Genomic DNA, 24797 nt, shown 5'->3' with positions numbered 1-24797 from the left:
GAGATGAGAGAGGTAGGAGAGTGTGTGGAGGGGAGTAGAGTGAGGGGAGAGGCAGGAGAGTCTGTGGAGGGGAGTGGAGTGAGAGGGGAGAGGCAGAGTGTGTGTGGAGGGGAGTAGAGTGAGGGGAGAGGCAGGAGAGAGCGTGGAGGGGAGTAGAGTGAGATGAGAGGGGAGAGGCAGAATAGTTGGTGGAGGGGAGTGGAGTGAGAGGGGAGAGGCAGAGTGTGTGTGGAGGGGAGTAGAGTGAGATGAGAGAGGAGAGGTAGGAGAGTGCGTGGAGGGGAGTAGAGTGAGATGAGAGAGAGGAGAGTGCGTGGAGGGGAGTAGAGTGAGGGGAGAGGCAGGAGAGTCTGTGGAGGGCAGTGGAGTAAGAGGGGAGAGGCAGAGTGTGTGTGGAGGGGAGTAGAGTGAGGGGAGAGGCAGGAGAGAGCGTGGAGGGGAGTAGAGTGAGATGAGAGGGGAGAGGCAGAATAGTTGGTGGAGGGGAGTGGAGTGAGAGGGGAGAGGCAGAGTGTGTGTGGAGGGGAGTAGAGTGAGATGAGAGAGGAGAGGTAGGAGAGTGCGTGGCGGGGAGTAGAGTGAGATGAGAGAGAGGAGAGTGCGTGGAGGGGAGTAGAGTGAGGGGAGAGGGGAGAGGCAGAATAGTTGGTGGAGGGAAGTGGAGTGAGAGGGGAGAGGCAGGAGAGTCTGTGGAGGGGAGTGGAGTGAGAGGGGAGAGGCAGAGTGTGTGTGGAGGGGAGTAGAGTGAGGGGAGAGGCAGGAGAGAGCGTGGAGGGCAGTGGAGTGAGATGAGAGGGGAGTGACAGGCAGGGCCGTGTCCCGTGAGGGATCTTCAAGACGGTGACTGCGAACTTGAAATTGATCTGGGATTGGTTTGGGCCCCAGTGGAGGGGTCGCAGCATTGGGGTGACGTGATCTCATTTATGGTCGAGGGTGAGAAGTGTGACAGGGGCATTTTGGAACCAATCCGGATTTTGGGGATAAGGGATTACGGGGGGGGAAGGGGGGGGAGCGGGGGTGGGGTCGAGGCAGTAGAGGAGAATGTTGAGAGAGTCGAGTCAGGGATGCCATGAGGGCACAGATTAGGATGCCGACAAACGTTTGACACGCGCGAACTTTATCCCGAGTCGAACCCAGGGGAGAGGCCCATGCAACACACTGGCCCGCGGGCATTGCTCATCCGCATCAGGATTTGAAGATGTGCAGCACGTGGGATTGTGGTGCAGCGTACTCACGATGACGCCTGTGACACTCATGCGTACAAAGACAAAAGGTCCCCCCTCCCCCCATATAGCCTTTGACGGCCTGTTGGGGCAAGTGCTGTTTGAGATGACCTATGAAGATCGGCGTGGCCTTCATGAGTGTGCTGCTGCTCACCAGCGTTCTAAGTGTTCACGAGAGGTTTTTTTTTTTTTGGGGTTCGATCGCGTAAATATACAAGTGCCGTTAAACCCAGCCACCACCCGACGCAGCCAATTGGTAAAGGTTTGTCTCCCAAAACAGAACATGCCAATTCGTTGCGGATACAGCAAACCTGCTGTGTGTTGGAGAGTAAAAACCACAACATTTACAATTCTAGTAGCAGTGACGTTTCGCCGGCAATCACAAGTAACACACAATCGGTGCGCTCAACTCGTAACTAATGGGGAAGTTTTGTTCACGTGTCAAACCTTACTAATTGGCTGTGTCGGGTGATGGTGGCGTATTTACCAACACGTGTATTATTTACGCGATCTATTAATTATTTTGATTATAAGAAAAAAACTTATGGAAAATATTGGTCGCGTTATGAGACTTACAATATTCGTTCGCATTGGACTTATTTCTTTAAAAATGTTTATATATTTTTTTTCTCTCCCCCCCCCTCCTCCGCCCGCCCTGGACGCTGCAATCGCTATCGGCTCGCAGGAAATTTCAATGTCGGGAACCAGGCCGGACAAAAAAGAAAAGCGAGACCGAAAATGAAATACGCAATTAAATCCTACGTCATCTTGTGGGGGCGAGATGTTGGATCCCACCGGGGGATTGATTCATAGGTGCTGCACCCCCCCCCCCTGCCCACCCCCCGTGCCCCACCCCCTCCCCACCCCTGCCCCCACCGGTGCTGAAACACCTCTCTCACATCAGCATCTCGAATGAACAAACACCGAGGCGAACATTCCCGATTGAATATTAATTGTGCGCACACACACGCACAGACAGACACATCATATCTATATATAACGCGGAACCAGCTCAGCGGGCCTTACCTGGCGAAAGACAAATAGTTCGTCCGTAGTTAATCTATTTAGACATGTGTGTGTGTGTATAAGCTAGGGGGTTGCCTTGTTATATTATTTTTCTCTATACGAAACCACATCGAGCGTCAATCGTACGGAAGCGTTGCGCGTGGACACTGCACCGGGGCAGAATGTTGAAGCGAAAAAGCTCGTTTATTTTTTTATTCTATCGTCCACGACGGGGTCATCGGTGATCAGAAAAATCCGAAGGAGAAATTTTTATTTGCTAGGACGGACGAATAAACGATACACATTTGGAGCTGACGCAGCTGTATGCGGGGTGGGGGGGCGGGGGGGGGTGGTGGCGGTGGGGGTGTTGGGGTAACAAAAAAACAGCGTGAGCAAGAGGTCTGTTTGGTGAAAAGGTCGTTGGGATTTTTGTGTTTTCATCAAATTGCCCATTACTTTTTCATATATTTGATTTCAATTCTCTTCCTTTGTTCAGGACCACGTGCAAGGGCCTCCCCCCCCACCCCAATTCGGGCAAAATAAATTACCTGCGGTCGGGGGGGGGGCAAACAAAGGTTCTGGTACTGGTGGAGCAATTTAAAATTTCGAATTAATGATAAACAAGACTGAGGAAACTTGATGGGAGTCAAACAGGTTCCCGTCATCGTCATCACGATCCATGGGCAGATAGCCCGGAGGTGTCCACTTCGTCATTTGTTTCAACTTTCCTCTCTGTCTTGTGGTTCCATTATGCTCAATTAGTGCACATCAATGTAGTTATTGTATAGTGTATAGCGTAGTGTATAGTGTAGTTTAGAGTATAGTGGTGTATTGTATAGTGTATAGCGTAGTGTATAGTGTAGTGTAGAGTATAGTAGTGTATTGTATAGTGTATAGCGTAGTGTATAGTGTAGTGTAGAGTATAGTAGTGTGTTGTATAGCGTAGTATATAGTAGTGTAGTGTGTAGGGTAGTGTATAGTGTAGAGTATAGTAGTGTACTGTATAGTGTATAGCGTAGTGTATAGTAGTGTATTGCATAGTGTATTGCGTAGTGTATAGTGTAGTGTAGAGTATTGTAGTGTATTGTATAGCGTAGTATATAGTAGTGTAGTGTATAGTGTAGTGTATAGTGAAGTGTAGAGTATAGTAGTGTATTATATAGTGTATAGTGTCGTATATAGTAGTGTAGTATATAGTAGTGCAGTGTGTAGGGGAGTGTGTAGGGTAGTGTATAGCGTAGTGTATAGTGTAGTGTGTAGGGTAGTGTATAGTGTAGTGTAGAGTATAGTAGTGTATTGTATAGTGTATAGCGTCGTATATAGTAGTGTAGTATATAGTAGTGCAGTGTGTAGGGTAGTGTGTAGGGTAGTGTATAGCGTAGTGTATAGTGTGTAGCGTAGTGTATAGTGTAGTGTAGAGTATAGTAGTGTATTGTATAGTGTATAGCGTCGTATATAGTAGTGTAGTATATAGTAGTGCAGTGTGTAGGGGAGTGTGTAGGGTAGTGTATAGCGTAGTGTATAGTGTGTAGCGTAGTGTATAGTGTATAGTAGTGTATTGTATAGTGTATAGCGTCGTATATAGTAGTATAGTATATAGTAGTGCAGTGTGTAGGGTAGTGTGTAGGGTAGCGTGTAGGGTAGTGTGTATGGTAGCGTGTAGGGTAGTGTGTAGGGTAGTGTGTAGTGTAGTGTGTAGGGTAGTGTGTAGGGTAGTGTATAGTGTAGTGTATAGTGTAGTGTATAGTGTAGTGTATAGTGTAGTCAGTAGTCCACAGCACATTTCGTCATTTGTTTCCACTTTCCTCTGTCTTGAAGTGCCAATTTTCTCAAGTAGTGCGGACATCTTTCTGATTCTGATCTCTGATGATGTCGTCATCAAGCCATTCTATGCGAGGTCTTCCTCCCTTTCCGGTTCCCCCCCGAGCAAAAACAACAACAACAACAGAATTAAAATTTTCCTGTTGTCGTCGTTGTCCATCCTACGTGTGCGTGTCCAAATGTGGGGAGTGGTTGCGTAGCGGTCAGCGCGCTGCGCTACAAACCCGCCGACCCGAGTTCGATTCCTGCTCACGGCCAACACCAGCGATAGCCATTATCTGAAACCGGTCCTGGGCCTCCCCCCTAGGTCGACTCAGCCTCAAATGAGTACCTGGGTGCGGTGTGTAAACATCGCCACTGGGGGAGACAAAGGCGACCGGGCGTGGTGCTGACCACCCACCCCTTCGTGTGCCGTGCCGGCCTTCATAGTGTGCTCGCTAACAGCGCTTGCCCCAACAATATGCTAAGGCTATACTGGGGGAGCTTTGTCTTTGTCCAAAGAGTGCCAGTTTCCTTCGCATTGCCGCCAGCACCATCAGCAGGTCTTCTTCTAATTGTGCGAACACTTACAAGTCAAATAAACGCCGTGACGCCAAAAAAAAAACGTTCCGCAGTGCGACATTAAAAACAACCCCCCCCCCCCTGCCCCTGCCCCCCTGGAGGTTCCACGCGCCCGAGTGGAGGTGGGGGGAGCGTCAGGGCACGACAAAGTAGACGAGGTGGACGAGGTAGATGTGGCAACAGCGAGGGAGGTTTTCGGTGGGACGGACACAAGTCAGAGCCACGGACACAAGTCAGAGCCACGGACACAAGTCAGAGCCACGGACAACTGCCGAGAAAAAATGAAAACAACCCCCGCGGGGGAAACGAAATACGAACACAACGCACAGACGGACAAAAAAAAAACGTCAACGACAAAGAATCCCGCCGTGAGAGCCCTTAACTAATGGACTTTCCCGGGAAAGTGCCCGTGTTTCGAGTTGCACCTTTGAAGGCCTACAAAGGCCAGCACAGCACGCGACAGAACCACGCCCGGCCGCCTTTGTCACCCCCAGTGGCGATGAACCGGCCGAGGGCCGGTTCAGATAACCGTCGCTGATCTTCTTCGTTCGTACGGATGAATGGCAGCAGGTTAAAGATGTAATTTTAGTTTTGGGTGTCCACTCAATTGGTCTGTTCAGCAGAAACAGCAGAGCGGATCCCGTGTCCACTCCTCCTTTCAAGGAGGGACGGCAGCAGCGGAGTGCTGACCATGTGGCGGGTCGACGGTTTGGGATCCGTGGCCGCGCACACTCGCAGGCCGCCGAATCTTCGATGGCGCCATCATGTGGCATCGGCTGGCCGCATCGGCCGCGTGGCCCGGGCCCAGATTCGGTTTGATGGTCGACCATTGGCGGCGTGGAATGTTGAAACCGGGGGCACCTGCACGAGACGTTCATGTTCGGCGTCGGCCAAGAGAGTCCAGACTCGCTTCCACCTCTCGCCTTCATTTGTGTTTGTGGCGTGGGGCGAGGCTGCTGCTGCTGCTGCTGCTGCGAACCAGGACGGGTGGGGCGGAGATTTTGGGCGAGCGGGCGGGGTGTGCTGGGTTCATGTCCCGGACGGGCGCCGGATGCTGCGGCTTGACGAGAAACCCTCGTGGCATTTCCCTGGACGGGCCGCTGTTTCGCGACGGATTTGCGGCGCGGCGGATACACGGTCGCCGGCGCCGGTGGCCCGCGAGCGAGCGAGGTCGGGTCGCCGGGTTCGTAGCGCGGTGGATCAGCCGCTGCGCCGCCGGCTCCCCAAGATGAAAAACGCACGCAAGCACATTTAATCGTGCAACGGGGGGGGGCTGCGGTTAAGTAATTTGCCGTTCCACGCCCCCCCCCCCCCGCTCTCCTTTACTGCCGTCGGCACACACAGACACCGGCGCGCGCTTCGCGGGAGACAAACGAATAATGAATTGCCCAGGATGGATATACTGTATATATAGGTATAGGCGGATTGAGGATTAATGCAGTAATGGAACAAAAAGACGGATGGATGCATTGATTAATCAATGCAGGGGGGGTGCGAGGGGGAAATTGGAGGGTCGGGGCACCAGCCTGATTGTACGGACGAGCAAAGCCTGCGACGGACTGGGCTGACCCGAGGAACGTGATAGACGGACGGACGGGGGGGGGGGGGGGGGGTACAAAAAATGAATGAACGGAACGGAATGGAGCGTGGTGAGCAAACGAGAAGCTCACGAAAACTGGCCTTGCCAAGTCAGGCAGGAATCCAAGCGCCGCATGCGATGGCACGGGGTGCGGGGGGCTCAAAATCCACATCCGGCGGAGCGAGCGAGCGAGCAAGCGAGCGAGCGAGACGTGAAGTGGGGGATTACACTTTGTGATTATCGCGAGGATTGTCCCGAGCGACTCTCTCCGCAAGTTGCCGGTAAATTTGGTCTCCGTCGATTACCTCCCCCCGTACCTCCGCCTCCCCGTGCCGGCGGTTCCAGCGCCGCGAGGGGGAAGCGCGACCTCGCGCAAAGTTCACCACCTCGAACGGGGCACTGGCTTCGTCCTGGGCGCGAGCGCTCCGACAGAGGGAGAACGGCGCGGGCCGAGCTATCGTTGAGCGTCCGACGATGCCGTCGACATTGCGCGTTTCGAGTATTTGGCTGCCGCAAATTTCCACGCGATGACGATAAGCGACCACCGTTGGAAACCTCATTTGCCAGATAAAAAGGTAAAAAAACAATTATCATATTTTGTTACTGGCAAATGAGGTTTCCAATGGTGTAAATGCTTACCCCGAGCTCTCATACTCTGATGGTTCATTGTCTTTGAGTTGTGCGCCTTTTGGCGTCTTCTGGTCCAACACCATGTGAGACGAGGCTCTAAAGAAAGCTGTCTCGGGTGTGGACCAATCAATTTCAAGGACAGTGCCACATACATTATCAGAGTTGTTGTTGTTTTTTTGTTTGCGTTCCGACCGCAGGTATTGTGGTCAATGTAAACATGACCAACTTCGTTCAGCTATCATTTGTGATCGCGAGGTCGCTTCTGATAACGAGCTTACACACAACTCAGCGGGCCTCACCTGGTAAAATAAAAAATAAATCTTGACTTAAAGCTTTCGTGAACTGCAGGAATTCATGTTCTTCGGGTCTTTCGCTAAAGCCACGTAGATAGAAAAAAATGTAATTAAATAATAAAAATACTAACAATGTCACGACGTTTCGATCGCAACACAAGCAACCGTTATCAGGTGAGAGCTGCTGAAGTGGGATGACGATTGCCTGTGTTGCGATTGAAACGTCGTGCTATTATTCTTAGTTTTTTCGGTAAAGTCACGTTGAAGAGAAACAACAAAATAATAAAATATATATAAAACAATAAAAAATTCTCACGACGTTTCGACCATAACTCAAACGGTCATCTTCAGGTGTGTTGGTTTGCATAAATTTATTTTTAAACGGCGCATTTATTTATTTATAAAAAAAACGTTGGCGTCACGCGCAGCGATTTGGCAGTTTGCCCAGGACTAGTCCATCTATTTTTTTTTTAAAAGAGGAGGGGGGAGACGAAATTTTTTTTTTATATAATGTATGCTGTCTGAAAGCCACTGTAAGCGTGAACAATCAATTAAGAACTGAAATGGTTTATCAAATCTTTCCAATGATTGCTAAGATAGAATCCATCTTCTCGGTTGAAATTGTCTCTGTGCTTGTATATGTGGATAGCCTCATGAACGAATCTCTCATGGAAGCCAGATAGCTTACAAAGAACCTCCGTCTTGGAAAAGTCAATGGCATGTGAGCCTACTGAATTAGAACAATGATCTGCTACGGCCGAGGTGTTGGTCCTACCGTGTTTAAGGTCTGCTTTATGTTCACGAATGCGGTCCGAGACATGGCGTTTGGTTTCTCCAATGTAACTACTACCACAGAGGCAACTTAGTTTGTAGACACCAGGGTATTGTATGTCCGGAATCACATCTTTTACAGACGGAACCAGATCACGGATTTTATGTAATGTGTTGAAACGGACCTGGATCTTGTGTTTATTCAAGATTTTGGAGATCTTTTTTGTGATCCCAGCAATGTAGGGTAAAGTGATGGTTTTGAAAGGCTCCTCAAGAGGGTTCTTCTTCATGGTTTGAGTGATAGCTTTGCGGATTGTATAGTCGGAGTAACCATTAGCCCTAAGAGCTTGGTGTACGTGCTTGAGTTCACTGCTTATGTGTTCCTGGTCGGATATGCATTGGGCTCTATGATACAGAGTCTTGATGAGAGAATTCTTCTGTGATGGATGGTGGTGGGAATCCGGTTTCAGATAAGCATCCGTATGGGTAGCTTTCCTGTAGACAGAGTGGCTCATTGAACCATCAGGTCTCTTTTTAATTAGGACATCCAAAAAAGGTATCTTGCCATCTATTTCGACTTCCATGGTAAATCTGATGGCTGGGTGTATGGAATTGATGTGGTCGAAGAATTGGTCTAGAGCAGGCCGGCCATGTGGCCAGATGACAAAAGTGTCATCCACGTACCTCTTCCATAAGGTTGGGCGCAGAGTGGCAGTCTGGATGGCGTCAGTCTCAAATTTCTCCATGAAAATGTTAGCTAGAACTGGAGAAAGGGGGGAGCCCATTGGGGTGCCCTCAGTTTGTTTGTAGAAAGTTCCATTCCAAGTGAAGTATGTATTGGTTAAACAGTGTCTCACCAGGGGGGGTACCTCAGTGTTTAGTCCTTGATGAACCAAGTCTTCAATGATTGCAATAGTGTCAGGTGCAGGAACCTTGGTGAATAAGGAAACTACATCAAAACTGACAAGCAGGTCGTCTGGGGACAGGGAAATACCCTTGATTGTCGATACCAGGTGAGTAGAATTTTGTACCGCAGAGGTGGTCTTTCCAGTGAAAGGACGCAGGATTTCAGACAAAAAACGAGCTAGTTTGTAGGTGGGGGAGCTGATAGTAGAGACTATGGGACGAAGAGGTGTATCAACTTTACGTATTTTTGGTAAGCCGTATAATCTTGGTGGCCTGGCAGCAGAAGGTTTCAACGAAAACTGTTTAGATTGATCAATTAATGCGGTTGAATCAGAAATTATTTTGTTGGTTTGTGTGACGAGGCTGTTGGTGGGATCTCTTTTTATTTTTGTATAACTACCATCGTCGAGTAATTCTTTAATTTTGTTGTTGTATTCTATTTTATCCATGATGACAGTAGCATTGCCTTTGTCAGCTGAGAGGACTACAATATCATTCCTCTTTTTTAATTTATATAATTCAAAACGCTCATCTTTGGATGTCCTAATTAAAAAGAGACCTGATGGTTCAATGAGCCACTCTGTCTACAGGAAAGCTACCCATACGGATGCTTATCTGAAACCGGATTCCCACCACCATCCATCACAGAAGAATTCTCTCATCAAGACTCTGTATCATAGAGCCCAATGCATATCCGACCAGGAACACATAAGCAGTGAACTCAAGCACGTACACCAAGCTCTTAGGGCTAATGGTTACTCCGACTATACAATCCGCAAAGCTATCACTCAAACCATGAAGAAGAACCCTCTTGAGGAGCCTTTCAAAACCATCACTTTACCTTACATTGCTGGGATCACAAAAAAGATCTCCAAAATCTTGAATAAACACAAGATCCAGGTCCGTTTCAACACATTACATAAAATCCGTGATCTGGTTCCGTCTGTAAAAGATGTGATTCCGGACATACAATACCCTGGTGTCTACAAACTAAGTTGCCTCTGTGGTAGTAGTTACATTGGAGAAACCAAACGCCATGTCTCGGACCGCATTCGTGAACATAAAGCAGACCTTAAACATGGTAGGACCAACACCTCGGCCGTAGCAGATCATTGTTCTAATTCAGTAGGCTCACATGCCATTGACTTTTCCAAGACGGAGGTTCTTGTAAGCCATCTGGCTTCCATGAGAGATTCGTTCATGAGGCTATCCACATATACAAGCACAGAGACAATTTCAACCGAGAAGATGGATTCTATCTTAGCAATCATTGGAAAGATTTGATGAACCATTTCAGTTCTTAATTGATTGTTCACGCTTACAGTGGCTTTCAGACAGCATACATTATAAAAAATTTCGTCTCCCCCCTCCTCTTTTCAAAAAAAAAATAGATGGACTAGTCCTGGGCAAACTGCCAAATCGCTGCGCGTGACGCCAACGTTTTTTAAATAAATAAATAAATGCGCCGTTTAAAAATACATTTATGCAAACCAACACACCTGAAGATGACCATTTGAGTTATGGTCGAAACGTCGTGAGAATTTTTTATTGTTTTATATATATTTTATTATTTTGTTGTTTCTCTTCAACGTGACTTTACCGAAAAAACTAAGAATATGAATTACTGCAGTCACGAAAGCTTTAAATCAAAATTTCGTCGTGCTACTGTTATTATTTTAATTATTTTATCATATATTTTTTCATCTATGTGGCTTTACCGAAAGACAAAAATAAAAATAGTTTATAGTTTTGAAGACGTAGCGCTGCTTACGAGTCATTGACCATCGGGGATAAATTGCGCATTTGAACTCCGCAATGTTGGGGGCTTTTCTCCGGGCGCTTTAATTTCTTCCTTACCACGTAACGCTAGGCAGGGGGGGGCAAGCGCCGTCGCCATCGAAACCGAAGAGAGAGACCGGGAGACCAGGAGAGCCAAGCACAGCGAGCAGGGGGCGCGCGATTTGCGGTTTGCAGGAGGATATATATCTCGCGCTGCGCGTCCGTTGGGCGGCAGAGGAAAGGAGAAAAAAAATCAATGTTGATCTCGATCTCCGCCGCCGCCGCCGCCGCGGTGCGCAGCATAGCGCAGCAAAGGGAGCGCGACCGGAGTTCGCAGCGGGAATTAATGTGACCTTGGGGGAAAGCAGGAACCGCGAGCGGTAATGGCACAGTGGGTGGCGGGGAGGGGGGGGGTGTTGGTGTACGCTCTTCTGCACCGATCACGAGTGGGGGGGGGGGGGGGTGGCTGGAGAAATAATGATTGATCTCGAGAATTTTGTTGTTTTTGATGATGATGTTGTTGTTGTTGAGCAGCAGGAGCAAGCAAGCAAGCAAGCAGCAGGCAGCAGCAAGTAGCGGCAATCAGAAAACAGCAGCAGCGACAAACAGCAGGCGGAAGCAGCAGCAGCAGCAGCAGCAAGGGCGAGGAGGAGGAGGAGGAACGACACGAGCGGGTCTCAGAGCAGCCACCCGCGAGTCTACGTTTGTAGAAACTTTGACGTAAAACTTTCGCGACTGCAGGAATTCATATTCTTGGTTCTTTCGGTAAAGTCACGTAGATAGAAACTAAAATTTAAAAATAAAAAAATATTAATTAAGTCAATTTTTAATAATACATTTTAAATAATAAAAGCAAAAAACCCACGACGTTTCAATAGCAACACAAGCGGTCTTCATCAGGCGGAGATAATTTTTATGTTTGACGCCGCCGCCGCCCTCCCCCTGCCAACGGATCACACGAACTCTGCTCATGCACTCCGCCGCCAGGGTTGAGAGGGGGGCACGGAGCACCGGGCGATGGGCCGGCCGTTTGGTGCGACGCATGGCCGTGTCTCTCACACACTCACTCACAGACTCACACACTCACTCACACATTCACAATCTGTCACACACTCACTCACAGACTCACACACTCACTCACAGACTCACACACTCACTTACAGACCCACCCACTCACACACTCACTCACTCACACACACAATCACAATCTCTCGCACACTCACAATCTCTCACACACTCACTCACAGACTCACACACTCACTTACAGACCCACCCACTCACACACTCACTCACACAATCACAATCTCTCGCACACTCACCATCTCTCACACACTCACTCACAGACTCTCACACTTACAGACCCACCCACTCACCACACTCACACACCCAACTCACTCGCTTACAGACCCACTCACCCTTTCTCCCACCTCCAATTAGCACAGTTGGCTAAGTACGGTGCGAAAGAAGTTCACACGTACAAAGACAAAAGTCCCCCGGAAAGTCTGAACGGTCTCTGTTGGGGTGCTTTCAGACACACTTCTGCGGCCGTCTGGAACGCTCTCTTCCTTCTGCCGTTAAGAAGCCACTGGGAGCTTACACACTACTCTTAAATTATCGTCTAAATTGAAACCTCATTTCTTTAGAACTGATTGTTGTCCTTCCCCCCCCCCTCCCCCCCACAACTCCGATTAGCGCGGTCGGCAACGTACGGTACGACATAAGTTCAACGTGCAAAAGACAAGGACAAAGGTGCCCCCGTGTGGCCTTCACAGACTGTAGGGGCAAGTGCTGTTAGCGAGCACACTATGAAGGCCGGCACAGCACACGAGGGGGTGGGTGGCCAGCACCACGCCCGGCCGCCTTTGTCTCCCTAGTGGCAATGTTTACTACACACCGCACCAGGTGCTCATTTGAGGCTGAGTCGACCTAGGGGAGGCCCAGGACCGGTTCAGATAATCGTCACTGGTGGTGTTGGCCATGAGCGGGAATCGAACTCGGGTCGCTGGATTCGTAGCGCAGCGCACTTAACCCGTATGTAACATACATACACACAAGGTACGGACATACACATAACATACAAATACATACAGACGCGTAGAGGTGTTTAACGCATTGTGCTACGAACCCAGCGGCCCGAGTTCACCGACCGACCGACCGACCTCTCCTGAACAACAACACATAGCTCTGGAGTAACCCCAGAAACACAGTTAGGGGGGAGGGGGGGGGGTGGCAAAAGCTTCATAAGCTCATCACATTCCTCCGGTCTAAATGAAGTTTCTGATACGAACGGAGAGGCCGACACACAACCCGTGCTTGCTGCGCTGCCCCGTACGGCTCACCCCTGACATCCGCGCGAGAGTCGTACGCTTTGACCCACACGATGTTTGTAGGCAACGGGTTGCTTGTAACGGGACGCGGAGCGGACCCAAGATAAAACGTTGGCCATGGTACGGATTTATTTGTGTAAAGACAGTACAGGGGGCTAGCGGTCACAGGGGGGGGGGGGGGTACTGACAGGGGAATTAGCATGGGAAGAGACTCGGGGGCCACAGGGGGTAATGACGGGTTAAGGGACAGACAGGGCGAATGATCTGGGGGTCTACGAGAAGGATCGAGAATAGGGGGGCTGTGGTCAAGTGATAGAAGGAGGACAGGTGCGGATCAGGGATCGAGAGCCAGCGAGAGGGTTTGAGAGAAGTGGCGTGGCCAGGGGTCAAGGGAGATGGCCACGCTGGGGGTTTAAGGGGTCGAGAGGAGAGGCTCGGGGCTGCTGCTGGAGTCGGGGTCTTCGCCTGTCAAGTGAACGCATCGTCAATAAAGAATCATCACAAGAGCAGCGTCTCCTGGAGTCGTTACACTTGTACTCGACCCTAGGGGGACACCGTAGCAAGAATAAATCTCGATGCACGCTTGTAAACGTGGACCCGGAGTAAAATTCCACGCGACCACGGCAGAACGCGCAAACTCCAAATACACAGCAGGCGTCAGGGTCGGCATCAAAACCCCGACCTTCCGCATAATACGCATTAGCGTAGTGATCGGTGCACTGCGCTTATGAACGACCTTGCTGAATTAAGAGTCCATGCAATTAACTGGAACGATGTGTGATGTGTGTGTGGGGGGGGGGGGGGGGGCTGTGGCCTTCCCAAGGTTGACTCGGCCTTTAAATTGGGTACCTGGCACAGACAACGGTGGGGAGACAAAGGCGGCCGGGCAATGGCTCCGGCCTCACCGACCCTTCGCACGCAGTGCCGACGTTAACAGGTGCTCGCTGAACAGGATTTTTCCCCCCACAGCCTCGTATGAGTTATATGGGGACACTGGTGTGTAAGCATATGACATGGCTTTGGCACAGGCTTAGCCCAACCTCGATATATTATCTAAACAGGCAGCCTTGAATTAACGTATTGGATAAATGGCATACATTTGAATGGAATGGCAAGGTAAACGTTTGCTCACTGATAATTATGCCGAATGGACATTACCTTTGACCCCACGTAAATAAAGCGAAACCAACCATATCATATGCAGTAATTGCAGAATTCAATTACATTTGCCCCTAAACCACACACATGCGCAGTTTTGTTAATAAAATGGAGGGGAAAAACACCCCACGTGCTTGAGTATGTCATTAAAAGCTAAGCGGTGAACATGCGACGTGCTTCAAATCTTTCACGGTTTGCCGAGGACAATACAACGAGTTTAACGCGTAGGCTTTCGCGACCAATATCATCCATAATAGAGTTATTTTTTGGGTTAGATCGCGTAAATGTATAAATGTGCCGTTAAACCCCGCCACCACCCGACACAACCGGCTAGTAAGGGTTGTCGCGTGAACAGAACGTGGCCAATTCGTCACTAGTACAGCGCACCCGTGTGTTGGAGAGCCAGGCGACAACATTAACAAACTGAGTACGACGTTTCGCCAGTAATTACAACCAGCTTCATCAGGCGTCAGCCAGATTTGTGGAGAAGTCTGCTTCGTTTAACGACACATTTATATATTTACGCGATATAAACCAAAAACAATAAAGTATTAAAGTATTAAAGCTTCCTCCCTCTTTACCTCTTGGTGGACTTGAAAATGTATTTCTACTGACCGTGTACCTCGTATTTTTCATTCTATCTATGCTGGTAAGTGCAATCCAAAGGTTGAACACGAAATTTAACACTCTTCTGAAATTCGTGGTCCGCCAGGAAGTGTCTAACTGTGTTGTTGGCCTGACTGGATGTGCTTCACATAATGTTTTTTCAGGTTTGTTGAATTCTCGTCTCTCATCTTTTTGTTGTATTTACCTCCGTGATTTGTTCTTGACACCTGATGAAGATCGCTTGCGTTGTGATCGAAACGTCGTGATTGTTTTTTGTTTTAATATAATTTTATTGTATTTCTACATACGTGACTTTACCGAAAAAGCTAATGAGTGAATAACCCAAAAACCTCTATTATGGACAATACAACGAACTCGATTTTGCAAAGCACCTTCGCAGTTTGTACATGGTCTCAATTATCGCGGCCATCAACAAACAGCGCTCCCCCAAGGCGTGACGTGATAAGATTTGACGCATGCTATGCTCCCGTGTTCTTCCTGGGTGTCCCAGGGCTCTAAGTTTGTAAACATTTTTTCGTTATATAGTTCAAAAGCAAACAACTTCATCTGCGATTAAAACTCTCTGTCTGCAGCTCAATCCCGAGATGCAAAGAAATCAGGGAGGCTCATGGGCCGTGGGCAGAGTCGGGCCTCCCCCCACAGGGCCACACTGCAAAAAACTCTCTCTAGTCCGCGTTCCGTGACCTTAACTGGAATTGCTAATCGTTGGGATTTTAGTCACTATGTTGCATTATACCAGGTAAGGCTCAGCGAGTTTGTCTAGGAATTTATCAGAAACGACCCGGCTCTCACAAATGATAACCTCAACGAAGTGGCTTTGCGTTGAGGACGGCTGCTTGCGTTGTTGACCGAAACGTCGTGAGAATTTGTATTATTTCTAGATCTGAAGCTTTCGCGGACTGCAAGGATTCATACTTTTTTGGGGGGGGGGGGGTTCCCGGTAAAGTCACGTAGGTAAAATAAAATATAACAATTAAATCACGACGTTTCGGAGGCGACACGAGCTTCCGTCTTCAGGTGGAACGGTCACAGCAGACACAGAAATTGACACGCACTTGACACGGAAATTCTGCTGTGGCTGTTCCGCCTGTGTTGCCTCCGAAACGTCGTGATTTAATTGTTCTATTTTATCTTTACCTACGTGACTTTACCGGGAAAAAAAAGGCAAAAAGTAATTCGTGTCATGTTTTATTTTGGTTATTTCCCTTCTACGCGACTTCACCGAAAGAACCAAGAACGTGAAGGGGCTTGCGTCAGCGAGGACATTTGCAGCGGCAGCCAACAACTCGAAAACGCGCGACGTCGATTCTAAGTGTGGAGGGGGGGCGAAAAAAAAACCAGAGGACCAGGAGAAAAATCCACGCGGCCACGGCGAGAGCGACACGCAAGCTCAAAATGTACAGCAGCAGCCATCGGTCAGGGTTGGGATCGATGCCCACAACCTCCTGTATACCAGGCAAGTCAGTTAACATCCTTGCCACCATGGCGCCACAAGATTAACGGGGGGGGGGGGGGGGGGGGGGGCATGGACGCAGTCAAACTTACTGGTGGCCCAAATTTTTTTTTTTCCCCGTGATCAATTAGACAATTAGAAAGGTCCTGAACTAATTAGAAATTGACCCATGACACATTGAGAAAGGTGCTGACCTAATTAGAAATTGACCCAAAATGCCGTTGCCATGTCGATGCCCCCCCCCCTCTCTCTGCCGAGCACGAACGGCGACGCTAACGGTCGAACGCTGCAAATGCATCGGGCGCTGAAGCAGTGGACTGTGCGCACTTTTCCTTACAACATCCCGGACTCCAGGTTCAATTCCTGGTCACGAGGCGCAACGCCGCTGGCAAACACCGGTAGCTGAATCTGATGCACGTGTGTGTACGCTGAACTTCATTGGCACCGTACGTAGCCAACCGTGCTCATCGGAGGTGAGGGGCAAAGGACAACAAACTAAACACAGAAAAAGCAGTTCTGATTGGGGGGGGGGGGGGGGGTTGGGGGGGGGGGACCTCTCATAGGTCGACTCAGCTCTGAAGCAAATCCGTGGCGTGATGTTTCAACGTCGGCACCGTCTGGAGAGACAAAGGCGGCCCCCTAGTGGTGCTGCCGTACAGCCTCTCACGCGCCGTGCCAGCCTTAATAGGCGCTCGCTGACCACACCAGCCTGTGTGTGAAGGATACACGGCAGCGGTGGGGGGGGGGGATCTTTATTTTTGCGTGGCACAATTGGTACGAGTCGAAGAACGGTGAATCCCCACAACAGCAATGTGGAATTTCCACCGCGGGCTCAGGGCTGTTGACGGGAATTGAGCAGATCGGCGCGCAAATTCACTTTAGTTTGTGTTAATTCCATGGGTCTCGTTACGATCGCGAATCTGTGGACATCAGAAATAGACAAACAGATCTAGGTCGCGATGATATACTTCAAAAACATCGTGGCTTGCCAGCCACAGCAGTTGCAGTGCCATTTCTGTCGGCATTAAACTTTCAACAGAAAAACGGCGTTCTCGTCGACCGTTTAACGCTCCGAATTTGTCGAGCGTTTACGCGCCAGATCCGTTCCCGTCCGACCATCGGCTGGGGCGGGGGTGGGGGGGGGAGGGAGTGGAGGCACTGATGATTCTCAGAAGGTTCATCCGATCGGAGCAAGCAAAACAAAAAACGTTCACGTGAAGTTGCGTTGAAAATCGGTGAACCCACGCCCCCGCACGGTCTCTACCTCTCATTCCGACCAAGTCACGTCCTCCTTACTGCTAATTAAATACTCCTGAAGGCAAACGTCGACCGTGAACAGTCACAGAATCCGTGCCGTGCGCAAATCCACAATATTTAGTACTCAGATTGTTCATGTTGTGGCTTTGCTCTCCAACACACCGGTGGGCTGTGCTAGTAACGAATTGGCCACGTTCCGTTCACGTGACAAACCTTACTAATTGGCTGTGTCGGGTGGAGGCGGGTTCAACGACACATTTGTATTCACGTGACCTAACCCAAAAAAACCAAGATTAAAATGAACCCCCCCCCCCACCCCCCTCCACATTCGCTCTTTGCTCCGTTGCTGCCGTGACATCGTCAATTTGTACACAGCGGTTCTGCCGACACGTGCCATTCCCTTCTTACGTAACCTGTCCAATTCAGGACCCCCTCCCCACTGCTGCAATCCTGATTTCAACAATTGCCAACTGTGGGCCGTGGATTAAAAAAAAAAAAATTGGGGGCCGACAACACAACAGCACTATGTGCCAACGATTTCACCAAAAATTCCCCACGCCGATGCGATTAAGAGCGACGGAAATCAATCCCGCAAACGGGGAATTATCACCGCGCGGCACGGCTCGGAACGCCTGCAATCGTTCCTCGTCGTGAAACCCGCGATCGATCCACCGCTGGATGAAGGCGAGCGCGTCGTTCGCCGTGCCGCAAAGCACGACGCAACGATCCGCCTTGCCACCCCCTCCCCCCAAACCCGGTCTTCCATCGCGATGACGCGACAACACGCGACAACACGCGACAACGCGCGCCCGATTTTATCGGAGCGTTTCAACGTGAATGGATAACAAAAAAATTACCGCCCTCCCCCCGTGCCTCTCGATCCATCAATCAGGATTCACCTAAGCCCGGAACGTGGCCACTCAGCACGAGCGCTTCATTGCAAACAGGAGATCCGAGTCAAATACAGGCGGTGCCCCCCACCCCTGCCCCCCTGCCCCCCGCCCCACTGCTTTCGCGATGTCACAACGAGTTCCTGGACACCGTGCCATCGTAAATCGGACCCCCCGTTTCCCAGCAGAGAATAGAAACGGCAGAGACATCACTCGCCGACGTCTTTCTTCTCACCTTTCACCGGCCACAATTAAACGAAACTGTTTTCAATTTTCACCAGGTAAGGCGCCACTGAGCTATGTAGAGCTCCTTTTTGAGAAGCGACCTGGCACACAAATGCTAGCTCAACGAAATGGGCTCATCATCACGTGGACATTCACAGCAGCCAAATGCACGAAACGCGTGACGTTTATTCTAAATGCGGTGGGGGGGAAAAACCGGAGGACCCAGGGAAAAATCCACGCGACTGACGGGAAGAGAAAGAGAGAGACACGCAAACTCCAAATATACAGCACGCACCGTCAAGGGTGGGGATCGAACCCACGACCTCCAGCATACTCGGCGAGGCAGTTAACATCTCCTAGCCACCGTGGTGGCCCAACACCTGGCAAAGCCCTTGGTGGCCTTAGATCCAATTACTAGCCAGGCTCAAATCCCTGCTTGGCTTCTGAGATCAGATGGGATCGGGGACGTGTTCAGGATGAATTGGGGTCAGTTGGCAGATGTGCTGCCGGCGAATTTAATGAGAGCCGAGAGCCTCGGGCACAACAAAAAGATGTAAAAAATTCAAGAAACTCAATTATTGACTTCGGAAATACGTACAGTCATGAATGAATGATTGCAAGCATTGCACACATACGTGAATGATACGCTGGCCAGCAGACAGAAATATAGGCTGCATGGAAAGGCAGAGAACCGGGCAAACATACGTGGAGCTATTTCAGCCCTGTGGTGCTGGCCACAAAAATCCCCCATATAGCGTTAATAGACTGTTGGGGCCAGTGCTGTTAGAGAACAGCACCTATGAGGGCCAACACAGCACACCAAAGGGGCCACCTTTGTGTCTCCCTAGTGGCGATGTTGACAGACCGCACCAGGTACTCAATGAGAGTCCCATGATCGGTTCAGATAACCGTCGCTGGTGGTGTTGGCCGTGAGCGGGAATCGAACTCGGGTCACCCGGTTCGTAGCGTCGCGCAGAGCGCTAACCGCTGCGCCATCGCTCCCTGCACGGTGCCCACCCCCGAGACAGACAGAGACCGACCGAGGGCCAAATCCAACGCATCACGGCACTCTTCGCCGTATTCTCGGAGAGCATCACCAACGTTCGTGGCATTTATTCGCGCGTCCGGCCAAAACGCGTCCGAGTTGTGGCCGAGGTGGCTCAGAGGTGCCACCCTGGCAACCCCCTATCGCTCAACAGAGGTGCCACCCAGCCCACCCTCTTATCACCGAAAAGAGATGCCACCTGGCAACCCCCTATCGCTCAGAGGTGCCACCCTGGCAACCCCCTATTGCTCAGAGGTGCCACCCTGGCAACCCCCTATCGCTCAACAGAGGTGCCACCCGGCCCACCCTCTTATCACCAAAAAGAGATGCCACCTGGCAACCCCCTATCGCTCAACAGAGGTGCCACCCGGCCCACCCTCTTATCACCGAAAAGAGATGCCACCTGGCAACCCCCTATCGCTCAGAGGTGCCACCCTGGCAACCCCCTATCGCTCAGAGGTGCCACCCTGGCAACCCCCTATCGCTCAACAGAGGTGCCACCTGACAACCCCCTATCGCTCAACAGAGGTGCCTCCCTGGCAACCCCCTATCGCTCAACAGAGGTGCCACCTGGCAACCCCCTATCGCTCAACAGAGGTGGCCACCTGGGCCACCCTCTTATTGCTCGCCGGGGGCTCCTGAACCGCGGGGGCGTTGGCCAGAAACAAATCTCGGGTTTTGCCCGCATGCCCGCCGTACCTGTGTAGAGGTGTTAACTACTCACTGTTTGGGAAACCTGCATTGCCACTAGGTATCAAAGGGGCAGTGCAGCGTTACCTCTGTGTACATAACGGTTGGGGTCACACGAGGTCAAGTGGATCGTAGCCACAGTTTGGTAAGAACCAATCAGAGAGTTCCACGTGGGAATGTGGGATTGGTTACACCTGGCCACAAACGGGTATAAGAAGGGTGAGCGCGCAGAGCGCGGCGAGTTCTCTCCCTACGCGAAGACCGAAACCCGGGCTGAAGATAGCCAGGACCCTGGACCCGGCCTTCCAGCCCTTCTGAGGGCTAAGGCTCGGCGTACCCAGTGGTCAGGACCCGCCGGGCCAGCGGTGGGTCAGATAGCCTCCCCTAGGTCCCAGCTGGAGGACTCTAGGATAGCGGTAAACGTGTAAGTCCCGCCAAGATAGGAGGCTGTACCTCCTTAGGTTAGGAAGAAAGCTGTGTGTAGGTCCCGCTAAGTCCGGAGGCTGTACCTTCTTAGGGTATCGGGTGAGGGGACCGTATACCCCTCTGTGTGTTAAGGACTGTGTAAAGAGAAGTATTACAATAAACAGAGTGTGCCTCACAAGAAGTTTATTCGTCATTATAAACACGACACCTGCATACGCCCGCCGGTCGTAACGATGCGCGAGGTGTGGTTGGCGGGGGGGCGGGGTGGGGGGCGAGACGTACCGAGAGGATCTGATCGCCACGCCGCAGCTCCCCACTGAGGTCCGCCGGGCCGCCCGCGAGGATGAAGGAGACGAAGATTCCCTCCCCGTCCTCGCCCCCGACGATGTTGAAGCCGAGGCCCGAGGAGGCCTTGTGCAGCACCACTCGTCTCGCTTCCCTGCACACGCACGGACCAGAGGTGTCACATACCCCACCAGCAGCCCCCCCCCACACCACCACCACCGCCGTTGTAGCCTCAACAGACTGGTTTGGGGGGGGGGGGGGGCGGTGTAAAGCGCCGTCACAGCGAGCAGCGCCCAGCAAGGCCGGCGCCGTGGCACGCCGCCGCCATCACCGCGCAGGGCGTGGAATCTCCCGCGTGGCGCTGCGGCGGCGGTGGTGCCGCGAGCAACGTGGAATGTCCACCCCATGGGGGGTCGTGGCCGTGAAGGGGCACGCGAGCGGCTACTGATGCACACTCACCGCAGGCTCGAGCGGGTTTGGGTTTTCACGGCGACGGCCTTTATCTTTGTCACGTGACTCCCCCCCCCCCCCGCACCCAACATCCAACCCACGCGGCTCTAACCACTTGGTCTTATTCGATTCCCCTTTAATAATAATAATGATGATGATGAATGGTGAATTCATGGACCACCTGCACACTACACTGTATAAATCTGGTCCAAGTTCTGGCCAAACACCGTTAGAAGCACGATTTCCCTTTGCGACTCAGGGGAAAAGCAAAATGGAACAAACGGTGGCTTAAACACACACCTGTGTTGACCCACACGCACAACACACCACCTCCAGCGTTGTACAACAAACTCAACCGTTAGCTGTTGGGAAATTCGTTGGCTGGTCATAGGCTGGCACATGAAGAACAACCCACCCCCCCTTCGTCCCAAACCTGTTTCTATCCTCTCTTCCTTTGGTCCCTCGACTTGAAACATCTAAACACACGACCCATCAGCCGCGCGACGAACAGCATCCCGGGAAGCGATTTGTTTCCAGCAACGTTGGCTCAACGCAAGCGGAACCCCTCCATCGGGTTTCGGACGTGCGGTGTCTCGTCAACGGTCGGGATTGCTCGAGCCAGGGTTCGGCGATCCTGCGGCCCTTCCGGGGGACTGCTTCGTGATGTTACCGTCATCATCATCATCAGCAGCAGCACCATCGTCACCATCACTTACAATCATTATCACCATCATCATTGCTACCACCACCACCAATTGGTACCATCGGCATCAGCACCATAGTCACCATCGCTACCACCATCATCAGCGCCGCGTCAGCATCAGTACCATTATCCTCACCTCCGATCAGCACCGTTGGCTATGAGCAGCGCGAAAGAAGTTCAACATACATGTCGGGTGCCGACCGCCGCGGCTTAAGCCAATGCTGGTGAACTGCCGGAAGTCTATAGTCTAGGACCCAAATCTCTGCGTCAACCGCTGTGTTTACACGTATACAAGGCGAAGATGCGGCCCTGCAAACGCTTGCCGATGCCACCGCTTGGCGGAAGGGCCCACCACGAGGGGGCAGCTTTAGAGAGGGGCCTCTTTAGAGGGCGTTTGACCTAAATAAGTCCCACCGATCAGTGGCGAGATGTTAACTCCCTCGCCTGGCATGTAGGAGGTCGTGGGTTCGATCCCGACCCTGAGGTCCGCTGTTATATTTTGAATTAGAATGTCTCTCTCACCGTGGTTGTGTGGATCTTTCTCCGGGTCCCTCAGTTTTTCTCCTCCACATTGAGGCTCAACATCACGCACTTCGAGTGTTTGGTTGCTGTACATTTCCGCACGATGAGCCACTCCGTCGAGCTATCATTTGGCGGCCAGGTCGCTTCTGAAAAAAAACAGCTACACAGCTCTGCGGGGCCGAAACATCGGGCGAAATAAAATAAACATTTTTTTAGTTTTTTTTTTATTTCACACTGCTGGGCGGACAAACTCGGGCGGGATTTTAAGAAATGCCGCGCCGTTGCGTCTCAACCCGCCACACCGCCGGGGAGGTCGACCACACTGGCGACTCCCCCCCCCCCCCCCCCTGAATTATTGACACACGCGGCGTGCTCTGCGCGTGTACGGTTCGAGCCGAGTGGGGCAGCAGCAGTTAGCGCGGTTGGCAAGTTCAGATCCCGCTCCCTCCTTGATGATTCAAATGAATGCAATTTCGCGAGAAGTCACAGGGTGCAGAATGGAGAATTCCCCTTCGTATTTCGATGAAGCACAGAAGTGCAATACAACAAATCATTTTTGCTGCCCACAACATATTCCCCACGTATGTGTGCTGAACTTCTTTCGCACAGTACGTAGCCCAACCCTGCTTATCGGAGGTGCGCGCCGGGAAGGACAATGAACTGAACACAAAAACATTTTCGTTTTAAATGTAGACGATTCAATAAAAAAGATTAAAAAATAAAACTGTGCTCATCATTCGGGGGGTGGAACCGTGCCACGGTCCGTGGGAACGTGGAGTTTGCGCAACGGGCTCATGGACTTGAGATTTTGCGAAAAATTAACTCGACTCTGTCCTTGTTAAGACAGGAGAGCACTTTGGCTCCGTGCGTACCCCTGGGCCGCTTTGCCCCGGAGTTCACGGTTCGACTGGCCACTCGCTCCCTTTCGCGCACGGCACTCGTCGCATTTGGCAAATCCAGTCACGCGTTTTCGCGAGGGCATCTGCGGGGGGTGGGTGACGGGTGGTCACCGAGCGGATTCCGTTGGTGCCTCCTGCGTCGCGTGACGAGAGACTCCCCTATTGCCACCGGAGGTCGCGGGGGGCACCGCTGCCCGATAGACGCTCGCTCCGTGGGACACTGCCCGTGCTAACCGTCTGCTGCGTAGCGGAATTTTCCAACTCAAATCCTTTTTCCCGATCCGCGATGTCCGCAAGTTTGCAGGGTGTGGGTTTGGCTGGGTGTTTTTTTCTCCGTTCACACCGACGAATCTCGAAACGCGCGAGTGGCTCGGGCGTTCATTTTATTTGGAGAGGCGTAGTAGCAGCAGCGCCGTTGTTTTTATAAAGACGTCGTTACTGTACCGCGGGGAAACATAGCGACACGACCGCCGCCACTCTACGATAGCCGGCGCAAAACTGTGCCAAACGCCCTCCTGCGTGGCATTGTGGGAGCCTCGGTACCGATAAAGTTTTTTTTAATCTTTCGTCTGATGACGAACGGGAAAGGGTTAACGAAAGCAACCGTGCAACCAATGGCTGCGTGGAATTAAATCTAAACTATTTAAACGATAATTTATTTTTATATTTCCAGGTAAGGCCCACTGAGCTATACAACTCATTTTCAGAAGCGACCTGTCCACAAATGATAGCTCAACGAAGTGGCTTATCATCGTGTGGAAGTGTATAGCAGCCAAATACTCTGAAAGCGTGGCGTTGATTCTCAACGCGGAGGGAAAGACGGGAGGAACCCAGAGAAAAATCCACGCGACCACGGGCAGAGAGAGAAACACGCAAACTCCAAATATACAGCAGGCGTCAGGGTCGGGATCGAACCCACGACCTCCTAATAATAATAGTTTTCCCCCTTTTTTCTGGCAACAAAACTGAAACCTTTTTACAAGGAATCATGTTTGCATTTTCCACAATACTTGTGGTCAAAATGCAAACAAAAAACACTCTGATAATATCTGTGGCATTGTCCTTGAAACTGATTGGTCCACACCAGAGACGGCTTTCTTTTGAGCCTCGTCTCAATTGGTGCTAGACCAGAGGACGCCAAAAGGCGTACAGCTCAAAGACAATGCCACTATCAAAGTAATGAGGGCTCGGGGTAAGCATCTACATCATTAGACCTCCTTTGCCAGTACCACGACCTCCTGTATACCAGGCGAGGGAGTTAACATCCCGCCA

General features: G+C 51.0%; 1 protein-coding gene across 9 annotated transcripts in view; it reads right to left on the bottom strand.

The window, feature by feature from the left end:
- LOC116956329 (disks large homolog 2-like) overlaps positions 1 to 24797 on the bottom strand; it is a 539014-nt gene that overhangs the window by 148112 nt on the left and 366105 nt on the right. For all 9 annotated transcript variants that reach the window (XM_076054104.1, XM_032977873.2, XM_076054103.1 and 6 more), the window contains one exon: positions 20949 to 21105. In XM_076054104.1, the coding sequence (XP_075910219.1) occupies positions 20949 to 21105 (157 nt within the window). The remainder of the gene's footprint in view (positions 1 to 20948; positions 21106 to 24797) is intronic.

This window comes from Petromyzon marinus, chromosome 64, assembly GCF_048934315.1.
Source record: "Petromyzon marinus isolate PM22_M1 ecotype Great Lakes invasive population chromosome 64, UKy_Petmar_22M1.pri1.0, whole genome shotgun sequence".
Lineage (NCBI taxonomy): Eukaryota > Metazoa > Chordata > Hyperoartia > Petromyzontiformes > Petromyzontidae > Petromyzon > Petromyzon marinus.
This window is presented reverse-complemented; position numbering and strand designations above follow the sequence as displayed.